Source organism: Scardinius erythrophthalmus (assembly GCF_964197995.2).
Source record: "Scardinius erythrophthalmus genome assembly, chromosome: 23".
Classification (NCBI taxonomy): domain Eukaryota; kingdom Metazoa; phylum Chordata; class Actinopteri; order Cypriniformes; family Leuciscidae; genus Scardinius; species Scardinius erythrophthalmus.
In genome coordinates this window covers 20,208,147-20,231,357 of record NC_138243.1, presented here as the reverse complement: position 1 = coordinate 20,231,357, position 23,211 = coordinate 20,208,147, and the positions used below count along the sequence as shown (strand labels likewise).

Here is a 23,211-nt window from a genome sequence, read left to right as displayed (position 1 = left end):
CATTTAAGTCACACAGGCTTCATTTAAGTCACAGCCATGAACATGATTTGCTTCTTGCTATTCGATCGGGAAATACTAGAGAGATTTGATTGGACAAAAGCTGTGTAGTTGCAGAATGAGTCATCAATATTTATTACACTAGAAATACTGTTTTTTTTTTTTTTTTTTACTTTTAGGATTACACTTGCATATAGACTAGCATTAAAGCTAATAAACATTGACTAAAAACAACAGTACTCTCATCTTGATTTTATGGGGTCAAATCAATCATAACATCATAAAAATGTAACTTTTATCAGGGACCCTGTGTATTAATATTCTTGCTGGTTGACAAAGTTCAATTTTAACAGTTGATGCGAATGTTCTACTCAGGTAAATCATATAAAACATATTTTTTATATTGGGGGTACTTCTGTCTTGTCATAGGGAGTAATATTCTATACTGTATTTAAGAGCACTTCAGCTCTACCTGTGACCGCTGTATACAGATTTGTGTGCTTATCCACAGGGCAGCTGCTAAACTGACTCAGAGACAGTGTTACCGTGTAATCGGGTTATCTCCGAGGTGGAAAAGAGAGGAAAATCTATGCCCTGATTAGATAAAAGGCATAGCTTCCAGCCATAACATCTAACCAATATGACATCGGATAGGCTCTGGCAATGTGAAAAAGAGGGCTCTGTTTTTGTCATCCTCTGTTTCTTTATTTATTTACTGTAATTTTAGATTTTACAGGGGAACATCTGTTTTGATTTGAATGTCGGATAACGACGGTTTAATGGATCATGCTATGGATAGAGTGAACAACCGTGGGACGTTTGTGATTGATGTGGATGGCTTGAGTCACTGCTCTGGTTTTTCGGGAAATAGTGTGCCAGGAAATTTTTCAGGGAAAGAGTAAGAGTGAATATGAGAGTTTTGGTGAAAGATGGACTTATTAGTGAATAAAAGCGACTTCTATGATATATGTTGACATATTCCGTGGTAAAAACAAAACAAAACAAAAACATGATTTCTAAATCATGACTGACTTGATTGGATCATGGATGTTAAGTTATAGCCTACTATGTGAGATGTGAGAGCCACAACATTGTGAATAAATAGATTTTAATTTATTTGATTTGATTTATAATAATAGAATAATATGAGAGACATCTAGCACAGCCGGAGGTAATTGGTGGCCAAAAGTCAATTAAACAGTTTAGTGTTCATTATTTAAAGAAATTTGATTATATAATACTGCAACTGACTAAACAGAATCAAGTATTCCAAAAAGAAGCGCAATAATACTGTGTAATATTACTTTTCCCCTTACCCCTTGGTTACATCAGCAGAAAAAGTTATTACATTTGGATGAAACATTATGAAAGCAAGTGTTTTTGCTCTGTAACATGCACTGATGAATCATGCACAAGACCAGCAACATTATTAAGAAAGTAAATGGAGTCAATTTATGTTGTTTTTAACCAGAAACAGGCCTTAAATTTAATTCTCTGCTCCTATGGATACATTTTTTCGTTGATAGTGATAAAGAAATGAGAGAGGGACTGAATGAATGGGTGAGTCAGAGAGAGGAAGAAAGAAAGTAACCCTGCCCCGGTGCTAACAGCTGTGTTGCAGCTGCTAGTGGCTCCTGCTGAGGGTGAGCAGCTCAATTCTCCAGGGTCAGATCTGTGGTATGGCGGTATCCGTGGCAACGGGCTTTGGGCCTGTGTGGCAGGAACAATCCTGCCTCTGAGAGCCGAGCGCTGGGCTCTGAGCTCAACACACCGGAATGTTCTACACCAAGAGAGGGAAAACGAAGCAGAGGAAGAGGGTGAGGGATGGAAACAGAGATGAGGTAAAGAGAGAAATGAGTCAAATGAGAGAGAAAGAGGGGTTGAGAAAGATCAGTGACCCTTTAGGAAAGTTACAAGATATTCCCATTAATATAATAGAAAAAAAATACATTTCTCAAATGACAACTGTTGTGATTATAATTTTGAGCAAAATAATTGTTATTATCAATCTAACTGATGTGCAATGACGAAATTGTGACTGAGTTTTCATTGACTAAAACTACACTAAAATGCCTAGACATTTAGTCGACTAAGGGCATGTTTACACGACAAGATATGCTTAAAACGTTAAGAGTTTTCTACGTACAGATGACACCATTGTCAAAACGATCCCCATTCACACAGATCTGCGAAAAGGACTTAAAATGCTATATTCTTCTGCCAGGCCATTAGATGGCGATGAAACTTTATAGATTGAACACGTAATACGCATGTGCATGATGTCATCGTTTTCAGAGATTCGAGTTTTTGTTGTTTACAGAAATTTGCATTTTCAGGCACCCAACGAAAACTTGTAAACGTGTAAACGAACGGCCAAAACGTATAATAAGTTTTACGTTTTTAGTTTAAAACGGTGTTGTGTAAATTGCCCCAACTTTACTAAACAAAAACATGACAAGGTTGACTAAGGGGCTGTTTACACAGTTTTCAACTAAAAACGTTATGCGTTTTGGCCATTCGTTTACACGACAATGGCGTTTTGGGTGTCTGAAAACGCAAACTTTTGAAAAAAGGGTTTCAAAGTACAAGCTTTTGAAAACGGTCTCCGTGTAAACAACAAAAACGTGAACCTCTTAAGACAATGACGTCATGCACATGCCTTTTACATGTTTAATCTATTGTGTTTCATCGCCATCTAATGGCCTGGCAGAAGAATACAGCGTTTTCAGTTGTTTTCATAGATCCATGTGAATGGTGATCGTTTTGACAATGGTGTCGTCTGTACGTGGAAAACTCAAAGGAAAAACTTCTCCGTTGTAAGCATATCGTTGTCGTGTAAACGTACCCTAAATGTGATAAAAACTAAAAAGAAAATTTGATACAGGACTAAGACTAAATTAAATAATAGCTGAAGAAATTAACAATATCTGAATGTAATAAAATGTGACCTACACGGATGCGACTTTTTAGTTTTCTCTCTCTCTCTCTTTCTCTCTCAAAAAAATATAGCTATATATATATATATATATATATATATATAGGCTATATTTCCAGTAATATAAGTTTTTGAGAAATAAGTCGAAAATAAACTGCAGGAGAAGAAAAAGAACAGGAAGTAGAACTTAAATGTAACTGAGACACAGAAGGGGTCAAACATTGGAAGTTAGACCGAAAAGAGTGGTCTGGCCTGAGAAAGAGAAAGGAGAAATAGAGCAATATGATTGCCAAACAGAATAGTGGTTGTCAAGTTAACAGGTCTTTCACTGTCCCCTAAAGCAAGGTGGATGGAGTCGGTCTTATCTCCTGGCTCCAGCTCCGGCCCACAGCAGTCTGGCCCATAGAGCTTCCCTCAGCCTGAAAACATCGTTTTAAATCCAAAGCTTCATTAAAAAAATCATCCTGCAGCATCCACAATGATATTAAATATATTAAACAAGTATCCAAAAACCTGCAATGCTCATTTCAACAAACAATGAATGGAGTGAATTCATTAATCACTAAACAGTTGTGACACATTTGCACACAGAATTTTTCGACTCAAAAATCCTAAAATATACAGTTATTGGTATCATTTGATATTGGATATCATATTTCATTAAGCATGGCCATTTATTTTTACATAAAGATTATCTTCGCCGTCATCTAACACAAAAACACTGATCATTTACTGTAATAATACTGTTAAATATAATCTTAAGCAAATTTCTAAAGGAATATCTGTATTTCATACTTTGCATTACAATATTGTTTAGATTTTTATTTTGGTAACACTTTAGTTTAGGGTCCAATTCACTATTAACTAGTTGCTTAATAGCATGCATTCTAGGATATTGGCTGTTTATTAGTACTTATAAAGCACATATAAATGCTTTATTCTGCATGACCTTATGCTTCATCCCTTAATCCTACCTCATACCTAAATTTAACAACTACCTTTCTAACTATAAATGAGCAGTAATTAAAAGTTTATTGAGGCAAAAGTCGAACAGTAGTTAATAGTTAGTTAATCGGGAGAATTGGACCTTAATATAAAGTGTGACCGATTATCAGCCATGAAAATAATTATTGCCTTATCTGTATCCATCAGAAGTTGCAGTAAAATATGTATTATCTACAACTTTTTTTAATGTTTTTATAACATAGTATAGTATGTGGTATGGCATTCCCTTTAGTATTATGAAAACCATTTAAAAGAGCAATACAATGTATAGTTTTATTCGTATATAATCTATACCATGTTCACAGAATTAAAAAGTTGCTTTGAAATCACAGCTTCTCACATAATCTTGCAGTTATGAAACAACAATTGTCCTCTGTTAAAGGCAGTTTATTTTTGAAGTCACACATTATAGCTGAATTTATAAATCTGCCACCCACAGTCCTTCTGGACGGCCCTCAGCAACCAGCTGCCTCCTGCTTGGCATTGTCTATATATTTCATACTCAAGACTGCATTTACATGAGGAGCTGACAAAGTGTTGATGAACTAAGGAGAGATACGCATTATCACCCTAGCTGGGTCGAGCAGGCACGAATAAGTTCAGCTACCGTCAGATTGACAGCAGAAGTCTGTGTATTAATATTCATTTGAGTGCTAATGGAAGTTATTTAGATGTTGTAAACATCATATGTGAGTTTAACGTGCATTGTTAATCATAGTCTACATGAATACTAATATGATTAGACAAGAGTTAAAGGGACAAAACAAGCTACATTTACACTTAAACAACCGTTTCCTGTGAGTATTCTGTGAGAGCGATGACGGAAATATGTACAGAATGATGTGCGTTTGGGGGGGGGGGGGGTGCAGAGAGAGTTTCCATGGCAACAGGATTCCTGTGAAAAGGTCAATGTGGAAGGCAGACTTGGAAAAGCACAAGAGGATTATTGGGGATTTAGCGGCGAGTAAAATCATTTTTTTTATTCTCTTTTTATGTATTTTTCTGGCCTATCTGAATGACGATAAAAACACTGGATATGAATAGTGCAATTATATTGCTCAAAAAAACGTCTCTCTCTCCTTTTTTATGATTTCTTGCCTTGGTCCTTTGAAGTGAAATTGAAAAGAGAAAGAGTGGTGGACGGCGGTGGTGCTCGGCTTTGTGCTTGGAGCTGATACGCACTCTTCTGCCCCCTCAATCACTTCTTCCCTCTCTTTCTCTCTCCTTCCTCCCCCCTTCCCTTTCCACTCACTTTAATTAAGTCAGCCTCCCTGGCATGGCTGCCAAAGATAATTGGAGTGGGTTTTGGATGCCATTTACTCGAAATGTCGCCTGTTTCCTTCTTTTTTTTAAATTCCTCGTCCCTGCCACGTTCACTAATTTTCTCCCTCTCTTCTTGTCGTTTATGAGATAGGGATTAACCTGAGGTGCGCGTCGTGCAGGTGTGCTTCACAGACGGAAGACAATTTATTAGCCAACTTTGTGGGCGAAGATTCGTTTTCTTTAACTTGCTTTTAGAATTAGTTCTTACTATTTTTGGAGCACTTGGAGGAACTTTTATGGGTAACACTTTTTTTTATTTTGAGTCCTTGTTACATATGTACTTACCATAGTAATAACAGTAAATTATGCATAATTACATGCAACTAACCCTCAACCAAATCCTAATCCTGCCCTAACCCTATAGTAAGTACATGTTGTTAATTAATATTACTCAGTACTTAAATATATAATTACACTGTTACAATGACACCTTAAAATGAAGTGTAACCCTTTTATGATAGGCTATATTATAATCTCAGGCATTTAGTCATTTACATTTTTCCCCCTTTACTCTTAAAAAATACGTTTTTTTTAAAGACTCCAAAAATATATACAGGAGATCTATGTATTTTTTTGAAAATTGGTTATCATTCAACAACAGTACTTTTGTGCTTTTAGTGTTAAAATAAAATAAAAAATGAAATAAGTGACAAAATTTTGAAAAGAATAGGCCTTTTACAGGAATAATGTTGTAATATTTAAAAAATAAAATAAAGTGGCCTGTTCTTATTGGGATTACCACATTTCTTTGCATAATGTTTTTTTTTTTTTTTGTAACACTTTATTTTACGGTGTCATTGTCACATGTTACATGTAGTTGCTGTTTATAGTAATAACTATAGATTATGCATAATTACATGCAACTAACTCTAAACCAAGCCCTAATCCTAACCCTATTATAGTTACTTAATATTCCTCATTACTTAAATGTATAAATACAGTGTAACAAAGACACCTTAAAATAAAGTCTAACCATTCACTTTATTTTTTTTTTTAACTTTATTCTCATTACATTAAAATTTTCATTCTCAGGTTTTTTTTTTTTTTTTTTTTTTTTTTTTTTTACATGGCACTAAGACATTGTATAATTAATTTGAAAATTAATTTAAAAAATCTTTCCAATACCATTCATGTCAAGATAAGAAATTTTAGATTTCTTTTTATTTTAATGTGGCACTAAAACACTTTATCGTTCAAATAATCATGAAATCATGAAATAAGACATTAATGGAGAGGTTGACAAGAGTTAATGATAATTAACCCGTTTTGGAATTTTTTTGGGATTGTCAGTCTTTTGGTTTATCATTCCTAATATAAGGAGTTATTGTTTTCTTTCAGAGAGAAGATTTGCTTTCCTCAAGCTACAGAATACAAATGTAGTACAGCTCACTTTGCTGCCAATTTGTCAGGTTAATCCTTAGTTTTGTAGCCAGTTCTCTGATTTATTGCGTGTGATGAACTTTCATGTTTTATTGACGGCATCTGTTGTTTCGCAAGCCAGGTCTGGTGTTATGATGAAGTGCTGTTATGTAATCTGTAAAACTTTATACAGTACCACCCATTATAGTGTGCCTGCTCATGCCGATCTCCTGAGGCGTCAGCGTGTCACAGTTTTGGAGGTAGTACTTGTAGTAGCGTGTGTGTTCTGGTCACAGTGTGTGGTGGCTGCAGCAGGAGTCAGCGAGTGAGGCCTCCTATCAATCATGCTGGGCTGCTGAAAAGGGCTGCGCTGGGCCGGGCCACCCATTCAGCCGGGCCACGGCAGGGGGATCCAATATCCCCCCCAGCCCTAATGTACTCCAGATGGCCAGGGCAGAGCTCTGGGGCCGGCCAGGGCCTCTCTGTACACCTCCAGAGAGACTGAGCGAGAGCGTAGAGCAATCTGTCTGCATAGCTGCGGTGTGTGTACGTTAGAGAGGAGACGTCCTGACCGTGGGGTTCCACTGGGGAGCGTTTGCTGGACTTGCGGTGTATACGCACACACACATTCTCTCGCTACGTGTCATACAAAACACCTTCATGAGGCTCATGTAGAAGCATAGAAGGGGTTTGAAAGGAGTCAACATGTCCACAGGGGTTGCTCCAGAGGTGCGGATTTTGTGGGAGATAAACACAGAGGTTGCTGTTAACTGTAATAATCTGCCATTTAAAATTGATTTTCAAAATTAGGGATGCAACTATATTACAATTCTGCTCAGTAATGAATTTTGATATTATATAAAAATATATATAAAATAAAAAATAATTAAGGTCAATATAAGTCATGATTGAGGGAGAGAAAGAGAGATAGGTCTATCTATCTATCTATCTATCTATCTATCTATCTATCTATCTATCTATCTATCTATCTATCTATCTATCTATCTATCTATCTATCTATCTATCTATCTATCTATCTATCTATCTATCTATCTATCTATCTATCTATCTATCTATCTATCTGTCTGTCTGTCTGTCTGTCTGTCTGTCTGTCTGTCTGTCTATCCAACTATCCATCCATCCATCTCCCTACCTACCTATCAAATTATGGTATGATAAATAACTGATATATTATTATTTTTTACTGTTTTGTCTAAAAAGATGATGTAAATAAAATTCTACAATAAAATAAAATCAATCAGTTTCAATGCTACAAGTGAATTTAGGCATCACAATGTTATAATGTACATTATGAAACATTTATATTCATTTTGAGATTTGTTAAAGTCCCAACAGTAATCTAAATGTAAAAATTGAGGAAATTAACATATATCAGGCAAAAAAAATGTTTGAGCATAAACAACATCTGCAAAGTTACAATGCTCAAAGTTCAAAGCAAAGGGAGAAATTTGCTTTTAAAGAAATCACTTTTTAAGGACTACAACTAACGGCTGGTTGGGACTACACAACATTCCTCCCGGGTTAGTGACATCACAAACCCTAAAATTTACATAAACCCCGCCCCTGAACACGATTTATAGATTATCAAGACAGAATATGCTAATCAATGACTAGAAGATAACTACACATAAGCTACATAAATTAATCAACTAACCAATCAGAAATGTCCTGTTGCTTCTACATGTTGTCACTTCTTGAGTCTCTTCATCTTTCTGACTCCAGTTTGAACATAAAAGGCTAAAAGTTTTAGAAATTTTCAGTGCATGTCTGTGTGAGTGCAAGCTGTTGTAGCTCCGCCCTCTGTGCTGGGAGCAGCAGCTCATTTGCATTTAAAGGAACAGACACAAAACGGTGCGTTTTTGCTCACCCTCAAAAATTGACAATTTTAACATGCTATATAAAAATATCTGTTGGGTATTTTGAGCTAAAACTTCACATACACACTCTGGGGACATCAAAGACTTATTTTAGATCTTGTGAAAAGGGTATTATACCACCCCTTTAATGTGCGATCACATTAGCGAAATTTGGCAGGAAATTAAGGTATTGTCCATTCTCAATACCGTAGTGATGTATGAAGCACTGCTCACTCAAAGACCATTTTCAAACTAAGCAGATTTCTGTTAGTGAGCACGGCAAATTCACGTAACCAACTTGAACATGAGCGAAATCTGATAGGGGAACATTTTCACCCTCACAAGAAACTTCAGATCGCATGGATTCCAATTGAAATGAGTGTATTTTGCTTGTTTAGCTGAGCAACAGTAAATGTGAACTGTTTAATTTATCTAATTTGTTTACACAGATCTAAATTTACACAGCAAGGGATGCAAATATGAATTAGATGTAAATGGGAGAAAGTGTCCTCATGCACCCATTCTGCAGAGTGGATTTAAAAATGTTGCTGAATTATTATACTCAAAATTGGGGGTGGGGAATTCAGCAAACTTTATGAAGGATGCTTCTAATTTTAAGGGAAACTGTGGAGTTTCTTGCAGAGATTCCATGTGGGTCTAGTCATGGCATACCAGCCCCGATGATTTAGATAATGGCCCCTTTAGGTGGAAGAACGCTACCATTTTAGTAAAATAAACAGTCAGAAATTGGACTGAGGGTTATTTGAAATGTTATAGATACACCAAGGAATGTGTCTGTCTCCCTGAGGCGCACATGGAAGCTTTCATGGTAACACTATATCTAATGGAAGCCATCGGTCCGCCACAGTTGTTGATGCACCTGCGGGTTCGAAACTTGGCTCAGACCTGGAGATGGCCAGTGAGAGACTTTCCACTCAAAATAGCCTGTCATTATATCTCTGAATATTATCGGTCTCTCTCTCTTGTTCATTCTTTCATTTTCTCCGCACCCCCCTGACATCTCATCTTCTCACCCTCTATGAGTGTATTTTGTCTTGCTCTCTCTTTCTCTGTCTCTCTCTCTCTCACTCCTCTCTTCTCCCCGCTACCATCATTTCCCCCCCACGCATGATTCTCTCTCCCTGTGGCATTGCAGAGGAAATTTAATATTGGATTGTTTGGAGTTTCCAAGGATTCCATTCGGCGTAGCTCCGGGCACTACGCAAAGACAAACATCAGCTGTTGGGGCCAAGAGCAGCAAACATCGCCTCATTATCCCACCATGCTCATTTTTGCTCCACTGGTCTTGTCTCTTGCTCTTTTCTAAGTGAATCTTTCACCCTGTTAAACTTGCTCTTCAGGACTTTTTTGACTGTTCCTGTCAAACTCAGAAAGTGTTGAACATTGTAAACATTTTAAAGAATCTCATTATACAGTTTATAAAACATTCTAGAACTCGCTTTGGTTTGATTCTTAATACTCCACGGGTACCTTGCTCTCCCTGTGTTCCAGATCATCTGGTGGCAGAGTTTTTTTGTTTTTTTTGTTTTTTAAGGAAAAATTGTTGGACATGAAATACAGACAGATGGATAAATGAATGGACAGATAGATGGATAGGCATGTAGATGTGATTGATTGATTGATTGACAGATGGATATATAGACAGACTGATGGTGGATAGACAGATAGAAATATCGATAAATGGATGGATGGATTGATGGATGGATAAACAGACAAACAAATGCACAGAGAGAAGATAGACAGGTGGACTGATCGATACATAGGTATATAGATAGATAGATAGACCTATCTCTCTTTCTCTCCCTCAATCATGACTTAAATTGACCTACTCTCTTCAACCTCCTCTTGCCAAGTGAAACATCTTGTTATTGGGTTAACATTACCTCAGTGGCTTGTCTTTACCTCAGACTAGATTTAAACAGCTGCATTTCACTCACTTATCTCCATGAATACGATAAGACACTGTGAAATTTCATCGGAGCTGATAGATTATGACTCTAACCATTTAGCCATATGTCTCATCAGTGTCCAGCATGCACTGATCATCTGACCCTCCCCGCCAGGTCCTCATAGCTGGTCTGAACATATGTGCCTGCAGCAGTCTCCTTGCAGCGCTCTTCTGAAACTTAAACTCTTCATTAGGAATCTGCTGACAATCAGAGCAGTCAGAGAGTGTGTGTGATAATCCCCCCTCTCGTTAACCCCCCGTGGCTCTCTCTTTGAGCACACACACACGCGCTCCTGAGGTTTTCTCTTTTTTTTAGGGAAGGGATGGAAGGGGTTTGAATCCTCTGCATGCTGATCACCCTTGCCCTAATCCTACTGCCACATTCCTGGCAAGGCCTTCTCATGCTCTGTGTCTCTCTCATAGCATAGCACATGCATAGCACCTTATTTATTATCCTCATGGCTGGAGCTGTAGTAGGGGAGACCGAAGTCACAGTGCACTCTTATTTAAATTTTCAACATTTCAGCAGGTTTTTTTTTCTTTTTTCATTTTACATTTTTCTAACTGCTGTTGTCAACATTTTGGATGCCTTTAAATTTTTTTTATATATATATATATATATATATATATATATATATATATATATATATATATATATATATATATATTTTTTTTTTTTTTGATTACGTATTTTTGATTCATTAAAAGTAACCTTGAATGGCAGATGCTTACAAAGTTTGCTGGTAGCTATTTCACAATTTGATTTGTTTCAGATTCACAAGCTTTCAATTTGATTACACTTCATTGTAATTTCGATTCAGATTTGTTTGTGACACTTATATATGTTAAAGGCCCACTGAAGTGCCTTGGAACGCGCAGCTTTGTATGATGCGTTGATGTAATTTCCACTGAAACAGGAAGCTAAGGCAGGACATATTGAATGGCTCCTCCTGAATCCGAGCGCTGATGACACGTTGGATTCAATAGTAGAGGTGTTAATCAATTCTAGCCATTTCATTCTTAACCAACGTACAGTTGGAAAATGGAATAAAACTTGAGCGTTTGAGCAACCGAACGCACATCTCCAACCCATATTGCTCCGTGACGCGTCAACGTCGGTCGCTTTGGCCAGGTGGTAGAGAGCATTTGATTGGGCAGAAGATGTGAGGACAAGCTGAAGTCCGCGGTGATGTCATAAATATCTGTGATCTATTTAGAGGAAGTGAGGGACTGTAAGTTTTGAATGCTGTTGTGATGATTATGGCTTACAGCTTATGAAACCCACGAAATCAAAATAGCAGGATTTGCACCTGCCCACACTGCCAAAAGAACCAAAACCTGGTTCAATGACCATGGTATTACTGTGTAATTACTGTGTGATTTCATGTAATATTCTAATTTTCTGAGATTTTGATTTCGTGGGTTTCATAAGCTGTAAGCCATAATCATCAAAATTATAACAAATAAAGGCTTGAAGTATCTCACTTTGCATGAAATGAGTCTATATAATATATTAGTTTTTCCTGTTAAGTTGAATTCTTGAAATGACTTAAAATAAACTTTGAAATCAACTTTTTGATGATATTCTAATTTTATGACCAGCACCTGTATATACACAAATATTGTACAGAATCCTCAGTCACTTTATTTATTTATTGAGTTCATTCAGAGCTTCTGAGTAAAAAATGCTACAATTGCCCTACAGATTTCAGAGTTTTCTTTTATGCTCGATGGCTAAAACATGCCTGTTTCCAAGGCATATCACTCTATTCCAGTAACAGCAACTGAGTGGAAATTGATGGACGACGTGCTAAATGGGTTAAAAACAGGCATAAGTGGCCACCGTTTCTATCGGTCAAAGAATCACTCAGCAAGCGTCCACTGAAATGACTTCTGCAGAATGATGTATTAGCACAGAATGCTTTCTGATCTCTCAACACATTTATCACAGATAGGTTCTCTGGTTTTTGCCGCATCTACCCAAAGTCTCACCAAGCAACAGAGCTGGATGCCTCGTGGTAAGATTAGGAGGTATCCGTTTAAACAGCCCTGCAGATTGGGAAAGCAAGATAACGCACACACTGTCCCCTTACCCGTATCTCTGCTCAACATGAGAGCGACCAAACCGATTTGACAGCAAGCTCTTGAAGATTACCTTCACTCTCTATGAGCTCAGGTGTTCCAATTTCGACGGAATTCCAGCCTTCAATATTCTGATTTTTATCAGCGCAGTGAGGAACTGTAACCACGGCGTGTCATCGGCAGGAACGACCGCTCACTCTTGTGTGCGCTAAAGCCATCAAGATGCGATTGCGTCCTGTGCCGTTGCAACACGGTGACAGAATTATACCCACGCCCACACAAGGCACATAAAAGTTAGAATGATCTAAGAGCACTTAAAATGAAGCTATGGTTAATTTTCTAAAGATTGCCATGTTATCACATTTAATGGATGGAGTCAAGCAGCACTGAATTCTTTTCAAAAGAGTGCTATTAGCTATTGTCCCTCTCAGCTTGTCATACAGTAAAACTGGTCTACGTGTTGTACGTGCACACCTCTCCTTTATCTTAACCGTTAGCCAGGAAGTGTATTGAAAATAAGCCAAAGGATATCCTTGGTTCCCTACAGTATAATCAACATTTCAGGCCACATAATGCAAGTTCCATCATATTGTCCAAACTCTTGCTAAAGTTACACAAAAAGTCATGTCATGTTTTATAAATCTGGAATTGAAAATGCAATTGTGATAGTGCAAATCTTGTAGGTTCCATTCTTTCAGTACTTGTGCAGTCTATTGAGAAAATGCTAATTATAATAAAAGCTTTTAGCTATGCTAATGAGGTCATTTGCATGCGAACCATCAGGCCTCTGGGAATAGCAAAATTTCACCACACAGTAAGTTTCCGCAACACCCATTTCAGCGAAGACTTTAATCTAATTTTAAAAAGCAGGACACTTTGGAATTATTTCTAGATCTACCATATCCAAACAATCATTACCATAAATACAAAGGCAAGTGAAATTGCAGATAGATTGGATGAATGGTGAATGAAGATTCTGAATGTCTCAGACACAAAGGGTGTGTTCCAAATCACATACACACAATCACAGAATGCAAATTTTCTCTGAGAATTTCTCTGCATAACCTTTTAAGTTTTGTAAAATTGTCGGGTGTACAAGCAGTGTGCACTGTGTGGAATACTGTATTCTGTAATGCCATGTGCTGGATTTGACCTTCCATTACATTAGTAACAATTAACAATGAACAATTTCATTTTTTTTTTTTTTTTTCATACAATATAAATCAATGGGCTCCAAAACAACATTGGACCCCATTTACGTTCAATACATGGAATTAATCTTCCTTTTTGTTTCTCATAAGAGGAAAGCCAAACAGGTTTGTAAATGATGACCATGATTTTCATTTTTGGGTGAACTGTTTAAACCAAATGGAAAGCCATAATTTGAACATGTATGAGACACATGCAGAGAGAGATTTGAGCTCATGAATATCAGAGATGAATCCTCCACCTGTGGTTCCTACAGGTTAATGAGCAGTGCTGGGACGCTGAGTCTCCCAAGCTGTTTACACTGTTGTGTGTGTGTGTCTGTATGCAATAGCAGCGTGTTGCCTGAAGGTGTATAGCCCTGGGGTGTATGTTTGTATGTTGTAAATTCGTGTGTGTGTTTGGCTTGAGATCCTGGTCTGGAGTTTTCCGTCCCCACGCTGGGGTTCTGCTCCGACACACTGCCCTTTTCCCTTCTTCATTAATCAAACCCCATATCTCCATCCTTTTTCTTTCCCAGTGCACACTTGCACGTGCTCAGAACGCATTGCAAATCTGCCCACGGAAGGATCTCTAATGTAGCAAATGTATTCAGGTGGGCCGTTTTTATATATTCACTTTGGAGAAGCCCTGACTCAGGACATTAAGATTCATGATATTTGGGCATTTGTGACACACGCGCACTGTTTAAAATTATTCATTGCATTCCCTGCAGCATCTGTGAATGACAAACTTCCACACAGGATACATAGAAAAAGAGCCAGGAAAATCTCAATCAGATACACTTTTGGCACCGGCACACGCTTGCTTTGAAGATCAACAATTCCTCAGGTTAGGCACAGAGGACAGTGCGGGAGTTTACAACGAAGTCTTTCGCTATTGATTCATACTAATCATTCATTTTACAGCTGTAGTGTGCCATTTTTGATGGTTAAATACTTTAAATACAAGCTTAATATGCAGAGACAACTATAAGAAAGTCATTCGCAGGTTGATTCCCCTGAGAAGTATAGACACTGGTGTACTTTCAAAACATTGTTTGTTTGATCCTGACCTGCCCAACAACAGCAGCATTGATTCAACCAATGGCGTGGGTTTGGGGCGGGGCTCTCGCTTTGATAGACACAATTACTAATGAAAATGTTCATTTTTGTCAATGATAACAATTACGAACAATGTGCATCATAGTGATAATTACAATTTTAATTCAAACATACTGTTAACAAAAATATAAAAGGAAAAAATAGCACTAATGTTAACAGAACATTGACAGAATACAATTGTTTCACATAGTCCAATCATAGTCACAAAGTTAAACTAGCGTTCAAAATTTGGGGTCAGTTCAGCATGGATGCATTAGATAGATCAAAAGTGACAGTAAAGGTTTTTTTAAATAAATGCTGTTCAAAATATCTATTCATCATATAATCCTAAAAAAGTATTATGGTTTCCAAAAAGATCAAGTACAACTCTTTTCAACATTGATAAGATGTTTCTTGAGCACCAAATCAACATATTAGAACGATCATGTGACACTGGAGACTGAAGGATTGGCTGTTTGAGTATTTAGCTTTGCCATCACAGTATAAATTGCATTTTAAATTGTAATATTTCACATCATCATAATTTCACTCTTTGAGACACAGAGTCTTCTTAAAAAAAAAAACATTAAAACATCTTACCAACCTCAAACTTCTTAACTATATCATGTGCTAGTCAGTATGTATAACACATGTTTTTGTGGAGTAAAATTAGACACCAATTTAGTGAATCTGACAAAAAAAAATTGAATATGACATGAAATATTGATTACATTTAAAGTTTATTTTTGTCAAAAGACAAAAACTAGTGTACTGAGTCCATGTATATTTGGTTCGTGACACCAGTGGCACAGAAAACACTTCACCTACAGTATAAATGAAACGATCGATGTAGTTGTTTTCGAAACGGCGTCCAGTGGCGTGCCACGTTGGAAGTGTCTCAAGAGAAAGTGAAGATCTGTTGTTTCTTCAGTCTGCCAGCTTGCCTGGTAAACAGATATATAAAACACCCTCTTCCCAGATGTGAGGGCTAGCTGTGAGATGCAAGGGGAGACTATGCGGATGATGATGAATGGGGTCTATAAAACACGAACCACTTCCTCCTGTACTTCAGAGCTCACCTGTTTCTGCTTAACGTGGGAAAAAAAAACTGCTGCTCTTTCTCTGCACCGGCTCACACGCTGAGTCCTCCGTGGCCCGTCCACAAAGGATGTTTCCAACTAAGAGGAAGTCACACATCTTTGATCCTTCTGCATTGTGCACAAGGATGCGTGTCCCGGATCGAGAGATTCAATACATAGTCATTCCCCGCCATTTGTTTGTAGCTGATAGCAAGAGTTGTTGCAGATGTTTGGCTAGATGCCATGACACAATTGTAAATGCACAGTTAAAGCTGGAGTTCTTAAATATATATAAACTGTGTTAAATACAAGTTAAGTAATGAATTATTAATGTTAATATAAACATACCGTAATGTTTAAGTCTTAATTTTTTTTAATGATCTAAGCACATAGAGCAAGTGCAATTAGGGCATGTCCAAATCCACTTTTGCTAGTTTAAGGACGGGAAAAATTATATTTCTTAATGAGTAATGGGTTTTGAGCATAACGTGCAATAAACCAATCAGATTCTCATCACCCATTCCCTTTAAATCTTTAAGTGCATATTCTTTAAATAAACGAAAAAAAAGTCTATTTCAGTTGCCTCAAAATAGCAACGCGCCAACAATGCACCTGAACACAACTCATTTTCAGACCAGCACGCCCATTGGCGCACAAGTGGGCGCAAATGTATTTGCTATTTAAACAACGTGGCGCAGGACGTAAAAATGATAACTGCGTAGGGCTCAAGCTAGTAAAAAACACTTGCGTCGCACCTGGCTACTAACACTTACATACTGACACAAAGAGTTTGTGACAGTGACATGATCATTTCCCAATACTGCTGAAATTTCTTCATTTCAGTATATAGGCTACTTTCAGTTGACAAATTAGTATGCAGACTTTGTCATTACTAACATCCTCTCCGACATTGTTCTATTAGCCTCGTCAGTAGCAGATTTCCGTCAGGTGGCTGTGTTAATTATCGACTGATCAAACAGTCAAACGATTGTGGGTGAGGGGTCTGGTGAAGCAGTATCGATGGGAAGAGGGCTAACATTCGAACTCTCCATTTTTCCCAGACACACACCAGACATGTTCAATACATCCCCACTTTACTTTCCATTTCCCCAGCCTTTAAATGCTCTCCCTGCCAGCTGTAATTATGAGTTCAAATCAGGAAGTTACAGGCTGCTGCTTTGTATGACTTACAATTGCACATTTCTCATGAAACACTGTAATTTAAAAACGTCCTACTCTTTATGGCAATTAAATTGGTTCTATTTAATTTCTGCTTTATTAAGAATATTGTTTTTTTAAACGCTCATTTTATTTAGTATTTTTTAGCTTTAGCTTTTATGTAGTTTTAGTATCTTTTTTGATGCACTTTTGAAAATATATTTGATTAAAAAAGAAAATTCTAACTTTAAGTTATTTTTGTTTGGTATAGGTATAAATTCTATTCAAATTATCATTTGTAAATGTTATAGTATAGTCATTTAAACTATGTTTTCTTTAAATTGGTGTCACTGCAATTCTACCAAGGCTTTAACAACCTTTAATGCATTATTTAATGGGAAAACACTATTTATGAATGCACTAATACCCAAGAGAGCAATAGCTTCTGGTCATTTAAACTTTAAAGCAACTAACATACAGTACATACAGACATACACTCCTGGGGCGGAAAAAAATGGACCAAGCCAAAAATGGCAAAATTTTATTGGTCTTTTATTGGTCTTAACCATTTTAATCACAAATCACTGGTCAATAAATTAGCAAGAATTGCATAAATACTGTATAAAGGAACATGCATGGAATAGCCTTCCCCAACTTGCAGGCAGCTTTTTACAGAAAGAAGAGTCAAACAGTTCATGAGTAGTTCGTTTGAGTTGAATGTGAGACCAATCTATATATTCACTATAGGGTTATATATACTATACTATAGGGTATATCTGGACTCTGACCAGGCCAAAACATGAGCCTGATGGACTTGTTCTCAAGCCACTTCTTGGTTATCTTTGCAATTTGGGCAGGAGCATTGTCTTGTTGAGAAATAACATCTGATCATTCCTCTTTCGACAACAACTTTTCATTTTTGGGAAGCAAGCCATTCTACAATATTTTCCTGTACTCCAAAGCATTAAATGACTTTTCTCAGTGAAGTAGCTCACCAATGCCAACAGCTAAAAACAATGCTTTATTGTGGTAGAGATACATTTATTATTATATTTCTTATAGCAGATTTTCGAAGATGCTCTGGAGCATCACCATGTTCTGCTAAAAACTTTATTCTGTCTTTGATGTTTTTCTGAGACCGTAATGGCTTATTTAGCGCATTTGCTTAAATTGAGCTAATTTATTGACCAATAATTTGTGGTTAAGACAAGTAAAAGTTTAGTGTTTTGGGCTTGGCCCCTTTTTGTTTTTTTGCCCATGCAGGAGTGTATACAACATAAACATACAGTACCGTTCAAAAGTTAGTGGTCAGTAAGATTATTTTAAGAAATTAATATTAATATTCCGCAAGGATGATTGTTCAAAAGTGACAGTAAAGACATGGAGTTAAGACATGAAGACTGGAATTATGTTATGGCTGCTGAAAATTCAGCTTTGCTGTTTTGGCCCGAAAAATGAAAATGTGTCTAGAGTAACATCCTGATCTCTCATTCAAAGGTTTCATGCCTTTCTTATAGCTTCATGTGTTCTGCCTTAATACACACAAGGCTAAAAATGCATGTCCGGATGTATACGCAGCTGTTCAGGAGCATGACGGGAAGAATTTCCGACTGTATATCAATGAACAGATCGATGTGTTTATATCGACTGATGGATTGAAATCAATACCCGGTATGTTAAGTCAGAAGGTGTGATGATGTGTTTTAAAGAGCAGGCCAGAAGGCTTAATCAGTGCACGCCCTTCGCCCGCAGAGACTTCGGAGGTTTCTTTGCTCATTATAAAGTATGTGTGTGTGTGTCCATGTCTGCAAACACATGTTTGTGGATAGAGCTGTTACCTAGTGTACACGGTGTGTACGCATTATTATTATGATGCTGCGGTGGGTACCACCCCACTCCAGGGACCAAGACTTGAGAGGCCCCCTTAAAATACCGTGCAATAATTGGAATTGCTTTATCTTTAGTCTCATCAATTAATGTGCAATTTTCCATTTAATTACCAACTCGCTCTCAAAATTTGTAATTAAAATGAGGCGAGATAACAGTGAAGATGCCTTTCGGCTGATAGCACTTGGAATGAGAACACAAGCCCGGTGTGTAATCAGTATACAAATCACACACACACAACGTTCTCAATTTGTATGATTTGGACGAGCTTCATAAAATATGCAACGCCAAGCTAGAATCTAATTTGTGCTTGGAAAATTCCTCACGTTTCCACGAAGTCCAACACGAAATGGTCTGAGTGCAGTGGTGCTGATGGTTTTTAAGATCATGATAACCCTAAACTCAGTGTGTGTGTGTGTGTGTGTGTGTGTGTGAGAGAGAGAGAGAGTGTGTGTGTGTGTTTATGAGATCTCCTTAAAATAGCTGCTTGGTTTGCTTTGGCCCCTTCCATTTTCCACATGCTCCTGCCAACCTGAAGATGAGCTGTGAAAAAAAAAAAAAAAAAAAAAAAAGATCTTTCCTGTTTTCCCGCACAAACTGTTGTCTGTCTGCTGTCTGAGGAAGGTTACATCCTGTCTGCCATCTGACAGACTTGGCTTCTGTACTGTATTCTGCTCTATGTCTCCTTGATTTTCCCACAATCCTCTTGACAATCCTCTTGTTCTGCTGTCCACAGAATTATTTATGCATATGTGCTCATTTAAACAAGATTCTGTATCTTTAAGATTTCAAGCTGTTAAGATATAGACAGAGCTAACAAGATGTTCTCAAGAGAGAAAATGACTATTTATAAAGCTCAGAAAGAACTTTATAGGTCACGTTTTAAATGAGTGATTTATGTCTCGTGTAATTACCGAATGGAGCAGAGGTCCCACCCACATTAACTCGGGAGATGTGATTGTACTGTTCTTTCAGAGTAATTATATATGATTTCTTATGTATTTTTAGTATTCTTTGCGATTGTTAGCTTCTGCTTCTTACATCTGTGGGCTGCTACTACAATCCTGGAGCTCAATGGTGGGCTGAAGACTGTGAATTGGTGGGGTCAAACTGTCTGAAATTATAATTTTAATGATTCGGGTGTGATTTCATAAGTTTCCGTAACAAAAGACTCAACGAGTTTAACACTGAATATACTTTTATATGCTTCATGTGTTTGGATGGCACTAAATCTTATTTTGAATGCACTTAGACAGATGTGAAAAATAATATCCAACATTTAAAGATGTTGATGGTAACAGATTCAGTAAGTGTATATATAACAAGGGTTGCAGTTATGCTTGCTTATTTATCTATTTGTTTAAGACTACTTTTTTCCGGTTTAGTTTTGAAAATCAACTCAAATTTAAAACGACATGACATTTCAAAATGTGAGCGAACGAAAACCTTCAGAATTATTGGTACAGACAAGTTAACATGGATCAGAAAGAGTAAAGAACATTTGTGTGATACTTGATAAAACTTGACTCAGAAACGGGGTTCAGGGGTCCTTGTGTGGTAACAAGGGGCCAATTATCTGTAGTCAGGGTTTCCCACAGTGCACCATCCCTGGGGTCCAGCCTTCTCTTGCTCAGTGTCAATTACTCTTCTGACAACAGAGCTAACGAGCCACTGATTGGCCTGCTGGGGTCGTCATGTTTATCTCAGTAAAACACTAACTCATCATGTACCTGCACCTCAAGGTGCTTATTTTGTTTTCTGGACAGACGTAGGCTACTGCAAACTTAGATTGTGTTGGATTGTAAGACTCGCTCTGACTTGTTACTAATGCCTTAATGGATTCAGTAACATTATTCATATATATTATATTATTTATGCACTTCTTTTGTGCACAGAATTGCATTAAATGGACACTATGTATTTTATACTTTACATTTTCTGCCTTTAAGTTTGTAATTCAAGTTTGTAATTAAGTTTGTAATTTGATTTCGATTACAAATAGTGTTTGTGTGCAGACCTTGATTTAATCGCTGGCCTCAAAATGATTTTTTAGTTTAGTTTAAAAACAACTCAACATATTAATTTCTTCCAACATTGTATCAAAGTTTGTTTCAGTTTAAGTACAGCAGCACCTAGTGGTGGGTCCTGGAATTGTTTCATTAAATAACTGGGGAAGTTATTTATTTATTTATAATTTGGTTGTCATTTTTGTAGTACAGTATATAATTATTTTCCTTTTGCTAAATATGCCAGTAGGTACAAATTTGGTCATACAACAACACTCTCAATAATCATTTATGTCACTGTTGTTTCCTTCAGGGTCTCCATGTGAAGCTATCCCATGATGCAACATGTGTCCCCAGCACCAGCATTGACCATGATGGCCACACAGAGCGTCCCACCACCATCGTACCAGGAGAGCCAACAGGTCAGTCAACAAACAAACGACAATAAAAGAGGAAGGCTGTTACAAACTTTCTATTTATTTGAGTAACCTATTTTTAAGAAAGGTTTTAATGTATTATTAAATACGTAGATGTAGGTGCGCCGTGCATAATCCAGTCCAGTTACAAAAGATGCACATACAGCTCATTCTTGAATGAGTTCCCTGCTGAAATAAAAAGCTTAAACCAGCCTAAGATAGTTTACTGGTGTAAGCTGGTTTAATATGGTCTCCCAGCCTGGCCATGCTGTATAACTGCCCAAAACCACCAAAGCATAAAAAGCCTAACAAGACTGGGAGATGATAAGACCAACGAATCAGATTGTCTGTTGTTTGAAATCTCCAGTTGTGGACGTCAGAAAGGTGCATCTGTGGTCCTGTGCAACATTTAGCGTGAATTCTTCATAGTGTTTGTCCTGAGGTAATCAGAGGGACACAGAGCTAGATTTTTGTCCCAGAGTCCCCCTCTCCCTGTCCAGCTGCTGTATCCCTCCGCCCTGAGGATTAGAGGCTGGGGAAAAGAGAGCAGCGCGCTGGTGGAGACATGCAAATGAGAGCTAGTTAAGTGTGAAGAAGCTAATTTATTTCCTATTTGAGGCTGGGATTAAGACTTCCAGCTTCCTCCCTTAAACCATTTTTGTTCTGGGGAGGGAGACAGGAGGGGGCTTGCTTTCAAAGCTGCATCACAAAAGAGAAAAAAACAGGACAGGGAGGGATGGGAAAACATAGAAAACAGGAGAGTTGTACTCTCTCCCCCACTAATGCATCCTAAACAGGGTATTTGTGCATCCTGACAATGTTTCGAATGCTAGGGCAAGACCTCTGCCCACCTCGACTGCCAGAGTTTTATTTGATGACTAGGTGGAACATATTCCTGCAGAAGGTGACCTACGGGAAAATTTAGGGGTCAAGTGCCTCAAATTAGATTCCGGATTTTAATGAGACCATATGCTGCAGCCGCTGACGTTCTTACATTGTCAAGATGGGCAAACCAAGAGATTGCAGACACATTGGAAGTGCCTTCCTGAATATGTATGCTGAGAGGGTTTTTTTCTTCCTTACTAGCTTTTACCTCAAGTTTTTCTAGAACTTCATCTGGATGTGTGCCATTTTTCCTCCAATGCAGAAAAGATAACAAACCAGATTACTACATGCACATTTCCGCTCTTACAGCTATAAAAGCTAAAAAAAAAAAAAAAACAGCACGAAAGGGAAGCGTTAATAAACTAAATCTGATAAGACGACAGTGCCTGGCTGTGAGCCACCAATAACATGCACATGAGCAAGATGAGGTTGAACAGCATGTTTGGCTCATCAGTGTGGAGAGGGTAAAAGCAGAATGGGTTGCATGCTCTTTAAACGCATGTTATTTAGTTTTATTTATGTTTGTCAGGAATCATCAGCTGTTATTTCTTATGCATTATAATTCTGTAAAGAAAACTGAATTTGATTATAAAGAGAATCTGATTGGTGTCCAACATTGTACAGTAAACCTAATCTTAAAGGTGTCACGGTTCTGTTAGTTTGGATTTTTTGTGTTTCTGCCTGAGTTAGTCTTTTGTTGTCTTGGTCACTCATTATGTTCAGCTGTGCACTCATTATCTCCCTCATTATCACATGTACTTAATTTCAGTTCTGTTTGTGTTTCATTGTCGGGTATCGTCTATGTAACGTGTGCGTATCACTCTCTCTGTTTTGGATTTACCTTTCTGCCTTTGGATTTATTTAAAGACTGCATTCTCTCTTCATCATCGTGTTCAAATTTGATAATCTACACAGCGTTGTAACAAAAGGAATGTTTTTTTTTAA

The 23,211-nt window shown here is 37.5% G+C and overlaps 1 protein-coding gene across 4 annotated transcripts in view; it reads left to right on the top strand.

The window, feature by feature from the left end:
• The window catches only part of LOC308683761 (homeobox protein PKNOX2-like), a 76,651-nt gene that overhangs the window by 22,057 nt on the left and 31,383 nt on the right, over window positions 1-23,211 (top strand). For all 4 annotated transcript variants that reach the window (XM_081354471.1, XM_081354473.1, XM_081354472.1 and 1 more), the window contains one exon: window positions 21,279-21,387. In XM_081354471.1, coding sequence (XP_081210597.1) covers window positions 21,301-21,387 — 87 coding nt within the window. In that variant the 5' untranslated portion in view covers window positions 21,279-21,300. The remainder of the gene's footprint in view (window positions 1-21,278; window positions 21,388-23,211) is intronic.